The sequence below is a fragment of the Pelophylax lessonae genome (assembly GCF_965119305.1).
Source record: "Pelophylax lessonae genome assembly, chromosome: 5".
Taxonomy (NCBI): domain Eukaryota; kingdom Metazoa; phylum Chordata; class Amphibia; order Anura; family Ranidae; genus Pelophylax; species Pelophylax lessonae.
Genome location: NC_138772.1, coordinates 397,387,797 through 397,393,796, shown reverse-complemented (window position 1 = coordinate 397,393,796; position 6,000 = coordinate 397,387,797). Strand labels below are relative to the sequence as shown.

At 40.6% G+C, this 6,000-nt stretch overlaps 1 protein-coding gene across 2 annotated transcripts in view; it reads right to left on the bottom strand.

The window, feature by feature from the left end:
• Window positions 1-866: 866 nt before the first annotated feature.
• The window catches only part of THOC1 (THO complex subunit 1), a 44,083-nt gene continuing 38,949 nt past the window's right edge, over window positions 867-6,000 (bottom strand). Inside the window, exons 20-22 of one of the 2 annotated variants that reach the window (XM_082257283.1) lie at window positions 5,831-5,860; window positions 5,668-5,752; window positions 867-1,285 (exon numbers count right to left, since the gene is read on the bottom strand). In XM_082257283.1, coding sequence (XP_082113409.1) covers window positions 990-1,285; window positions 5,668-5,752; window positions 5,831-5,860 — 411 coding nt within the window. In that variant the 3' untranslated portion in view covers window positions 867-989. The remainder of the gene's footprint in view (window positions 1,286-5,667; window positions 5,753-5,830; window positions 5,861-6,000) is intronic. The other variant, XM_082257284.1, reaches the window with a different exon arrangement.

Sequence of the window (6,000 nt, the reverse complement as noted above, 5' to 3'; positions counted from 1 at the left end):
TAGTGTCCTACTTCTGCAGGGGCAGTATAACCCAATGGTTATGAATACCAGAAGCTGTGTCCGTCAATGAACGAAAGAGAAATATACATTTTTATATACAATTGTAAAATATTTTACTTTAATTATTATCATGAATTTAAATGAATGTGAACTTATTTTTGGCCATTATTGGCACCTTTAGCACAAGAAAAGCTAAAAATGTATTTATTTAAATTCTATGTATGTCTCCACATAATCCTACTTGCTGCATTTTTGGTAAAAAATAATTAAAATTGTGTGCATTTTCGGCACCTTTTTCTCTTATCAGCAAAATGCAGATAACACCATTTTCGGCCGCCGAAAGTTCAGTGCATCTCTAGTTCAAACCTAATGAAGATGGAACACATCAAGAAAGGCGTGCACAATGGGCAGGAACTGTAGCTGAAACGTTTAATTTCACTTTGAGATGTAGTTGATATACACAGAGTGCTGCCCAGAAACTTGTATTGCTGTGGATGGACAGGGCAGGACATGCTTTTTGAGGGACCAGCATCTAAAGCAGAGAGGGAGCGGGTGAGATGGAATGCAGGAGGTTTTGAGCAGTGCCATATGGAGGTATGGTAGTTATAAGAGAGGTATCCTGGGCTGGCCCTACAGTTTGCCAGTGTCCAATCCGCCTCTAGATGGTAGTATAGCCTGAAGGTAAAAAGCTACTCTGTGGACTCCCAAAAAAGATTTTATATTAAGCACAAAAATCATATTTTGTCAATCAGCATACAGTCAAGTTTTAAGTAAAAAACACACTAACCAAGTCAGCTTTATTTCTTTTTAATTACATGTACATACAAATCGATCACAAAACAAAAGGGTATCGAACTTAAAAAAGTCTTGCATGCTGGTAGCAAGGAAAAGGCATTGCACAGCAATGTGTCACATGACAGCGGTACCAGCTAGGGAATGAGATTAAAAAAAAAAACCTACTTCTACAAAATAGGTTTACCTTGACTGATTTATGTGCAATTTTCTGCCTCGCTGGCCAAGTTTTCTGCCAGTTCATTTAAATGAGCAAGATTCAAAGCTAAAATAAGATTCTCAGTGGTGGCACGAGCTCCTTCTCGATCTTGCCAAGCAATAAGTAACAACTTTGCTCTCATTTTCACGTCTTCACTGTCCGATTCAATAACCCTGATGACGGAGTCTTTTATTTCTAAGTAAGGAGCCAATGTTTTCCAGTGCTCTCCAAGCTTGCTGGCAAGTGCTTCTATCAGCTCACCAGTGACTGGATTCTGTTGCTGGACTTCTGGACCTGCAAATTATTTTAGAGCATACATTGTTGCATCAAAAGGTTTCATATATGTACCTAAACATCACCCAAAAGGCAGGGACTTTAAGGGCTCTTTCACACGGCCGTTCAGTTTTTTGGCTCCGCTCCTTTTTTTTTTTTTTTTTCACGGAGCGGATGACATTTGTGTCATCTGCTCCGTATGTCCGCATATCATCCCATCCGTTTGCGGATGATATACGGACATAATGTAAGTCTATGGGCATTGCTGATGTCAGCGGGTTACACCACTAACATCCGATTTTGCTTCCTTTCCATTTTTTTAACAGAGGAAAAATAGGGTTCTGTTCCGTTCCAAAAAACGGAACAGAACTGAAAGGAAGAAAAATCGGATGTCAGCTGATGGTCATCCGCTGACATCCGCAATGCCATTGACATACATTATGTCCGTATATCATACGCAAAAAAATAGGATGATTTGCGGACATACGGAGCGCCTGTGTGAAAGGGCCCTAAACAAACATTCACTACCAAAACAAAAACACATAAATCCCCATTTAGCAGGTGCTATGAGGTACATGTACATACCTTTACTGTTAAAATATTAAAACATTGTGATCCCCGTGCTATGTAGTGTGTGGAATGCGTTTACAAGACTGCTGCTGGGATGTAAGCTCTATATTCTGCTAAATATTACTAAAAGTTTTATGTATTGTGATTTAAATATTATGTTTCTGCACAAATAATGAATAGAGGTACATTTTTAAGCACTTTATGGTTAGACAGTGCTGGGTACAAACATAAAAATACCTTTACTGTTGTACAGCTATGTATAGGGACAATAAGGTGACAGCTATATAGGACTTATGTTTTAACATGGAACCAACTTGGTTGCTTTTAATTTACACAATTTCTTAGTCCGTGCCTGCAAGTATACTTCTGACAGGTCTAAACTTTTATTCTGTATCTTCAAATAACATAGCATAGAATAAACGAATTAGTAAACAATACGTCAAATAGAATAACACAGCTATCTAAGAGCCGGTTCACACTGAGGCGATCCGACTTGCCGGGGCGACCTGTGAAGTCGCGGTGCGCAGCTCGCACCGCGACCTCGGAGCGACATGCACGGACTTGATATCATTGAAGTCAATGCAGTTCGCTCCAGGTTGCCCCAAAGTAGTACGGGACCCTTTTTCTAAGTCGGAGCGACTTGTGTCGCTCCTATTAGAACGGGTCCTGTGCTAATCTATGGCGGGGTAACCCACCGCGACTTGTCAGGCGATCAAGTCGCCTGACAAGTCGCCCCAGTGTGAACGGGGTCTTAAAGGTACACTCCTGCCAAACATGACACATCTGCAGTTATCCAAAACAAGCAAACAGACCGACATAGGAAATTCTGCGCTCGATACTTTCTATTCCCTATGTAGATTTCGATACTTTCGATTCCCTATGTAGTAGTGGTTCTAAAGTCATTAAAGGAGAAGTATGGGAAAGGTAAATTAAATAGTGCATATTACTCTCATCCTCCCATGCCTTTTCTTAGTCCTTTAGTTGGTGCAGTACAGACACTTGAAGTGTCAGTAAATGGCCAGTAATGGTCCTCTGTTTGAAAGTTTAGAGTGGGCGAATAAAACTCCAGCAATCCGCCCACTCTTTCAGTCCCTCCTTCTCTTTGACATGTGGCCGCTCTTGACAAATGGGCATAAACCTTAGCAGCAAGCCAGAACGTGCAAGTTTTTTACGTCTCCATTTCCATAGCAACCTGTCAACACCAGAAAGCAGAGGCAGTGTGAGAAGTTCTGCACTGTCTTCACTTTCAGCAACTCTCCAGTCTGTTCTAGGCTGCACATTCAGCAGCAGTCTGTGTCCTCTCTTCACCACCTCCTCTGATACTTCCTGGGCTTTGTCCTGGGCGTCCTCAGATTTCTCCCCCCCCCAATCACATCACTCACATTCAATGCCTGTGTTGGCTCTGAGCAAAGGAGGTTATCAGGAGAGGAAGGCTTTTTATCTTAATTTTACCCCCCCCCCCCCAATAGCTTCAACCTTCTGAGAAGGCTGTCCACAAGGTTTAAACGTGTGTCTATGGGAATGTTTTACCATTCTTCCAAGTGCATTTGTGAGGTCAGACACTGATGTGGACGAGAAGGCCTGGCTTGCAGTCACCAATCTATTTCATACCCAAGAGGCTCTATTGGTTGAGCAGGGCTCTGTGCAGGCCAGTCAAGTTCCTCGACCCCACACCCACTTATCCATGTCTTTATGGACCTTATATTTTTGGGTGGAATACTGCGCTTCAGGGATATTGTGTGTAATCAGTGCAGTCACACTCTCTAGACTAATGTTGGTGTACACAGCAAGTTAATTAATCAAAGAAACTCTTCATTATAAAAAATACTTTTTTCTTATCTGTAAAAAAAAAAAAAAAAACTCAATACCTATATATGGTGATCATACAAAGTGCAAAGTGACTTGAGTGTAATAAATAATAAATATAAAGTGCCTATATTGATTATGAACTATGGTACTGTGCAATAATGCAAATACAAGAAAGTGTGGGAGTAAGGTGCATATATAGTGCATAAATTATATGTAATATATGCAATATATGAAAAAAACTCTAGTTCCAAAAAATTGTGTTGTGCATAAATGAATCCAAGTGCTGGTGCTGTTACAATGTTAGTAATCCATTAAAACGATGCAAATAATCAATAAATAAAGTCCATATATTCTTCTGATTTAAAGCCAATCAGTTTTTTCAGTGCTTTAGTGTTAAAACATTTGGTGGTGTCCCAATAAATAATCCAAAATCCTCTATTACACCTCTTTGCAGCATGGGTATTTGTGCTCTTCGGTGTTTAATCACCTCTAGGTGTGCAAGCCGCTCACCTTATTACTGTAAATAATACGCTTTTGTATTATTTCCAGTGGGATTGCTTCATTTTCTACAGGGCTATGGGTACTGGTTTCCACTTCTCTGGGGAACTGTGGGGTGCTGCCAGCGTATCCTGTGTGGTACTATCCTTGCATCTTTTACTAAGGTCTCAGAAAAGATTGGGCCATCATGGTGCAGTAAATCCGAACATTTATTTATAAAAACGTAGCAACTTACAGTTTAAAATCTTTAAGTTCAGCTTGTGCAGTCAGCCACGGGACTCGTGTGTCACGTACGTACGTCACTTCGGGGTGTGTGCTTTCCTACGCGCTACGTCACTGAATCACGTAACTTCATCAAGGGATAGATTATGGACCTTGCTTTGTGCACTGGTGGGCAGTCATTTTGGAACAGGAAGGGGCCATGCTCGAACTGTTCCACAAAGTTGGGAGGATGAGATTGTCCAAAATGTCTTGGTATGCTGACGCCTAAAGAGTTCCCTTCACTGGAACTAAGGGGCCAACCCCAACCCCAACATAACCACAAACCATAATCCCCCCTTCACCAAATGATTTGGACCAGTGCAAAAAGCAAAGACAGGGATGAGCGAGTTTGGGGTTCTGACCGCAACCCAGTAGAACACCTTTGGGATGAATTAGAGCGGTGACTGCGAGCCAGGCCTTTTACTTCTAATCAGTGCCTTACCTCACGAATACGCTTCTGGAAGAATGGTCAAACATTCCCATAGACACATTCCTAAATCTTGTGGACAGCCTTCCCAGAAGAGTTGAAGCTGTTGTAGCTGCAAAGAGTGGGCCAACTCAATAATGAACCCTACAGACTAAGACTGGAATGCCAATAAAGTTCATGTGATTGTAAAGGCAGGCATCCCAATACTTTTAGTAATATAGTGTACATAACATCAATAACCTTTGAATGGACCAAGTTACCCTGGATAACTGCAGGGTATGGTCTATTCCATTCACGCACTGCCCTGTATAAACGGATACTTCTACAGATTATAAAGGTGGTGCCAAAAAAATAAACAAACATACATACATGGTAAATAGATAGGGTAGTAAAGTGGAGTTTTAAAAAGTTAAAAGGGTCTTGGGTAGCAGATACTAGACTTATTAGAGGTATGTGTCCTCTTCTCTTTGATAAATGTGTGTAGGTGGTGAAAATAGTACCAGAGGGAATCCTTAAAATTATTAACAATATCCTCCACTTCTGACAGAGTGTATGCTTCTGGAAAGGATTCCATATGCTGAATAATTTTTGAGGGCGAGTTTGTTGATGCTGTACAGTGTCTCCAATGTATCAACAATCATTAGCCTACATAAAGTATTCGTTTGTACTAGCGCAACTGTCAGTTAAAGTAATGCAGTGCAATATTGCAAAAAATGGCCTGGTCATAAGGGCGGGGGGGGGAATCTTTTGGAGCTGAAGTGGTAGAAAACAGCCTCACAGTCTGGGATTACTTGAAAGAAAAGCAAGGGCAGGTAGTAAGAAGTAATGCTACACTTACTTTCATTGTTTTCCTTTAATAAAGATTCATTGTCTTCATCATCCTCATCTTCATCCTCTCCTGTTTTTATTTCCTCTGATGGGGGCTAACAGAACAGATTGATTAGTATTCATATGATGAGAGCACCAAGTTTTATAAACAGTATAATCTTTATCTCATTTACCCTGATCTCCAATTTGTGTAGTTTAGGAGTCTAAGTAAAAGGTGACAAAATAAAAATCGATGAATACTTTAATGCTATATTTATCCTAGTGTACTTACGTTTGACAGTATGTAGTTCCCATTAGTGTACACTAAATGCTACAATTCTATTCACTGCATGGTGAATAGAGC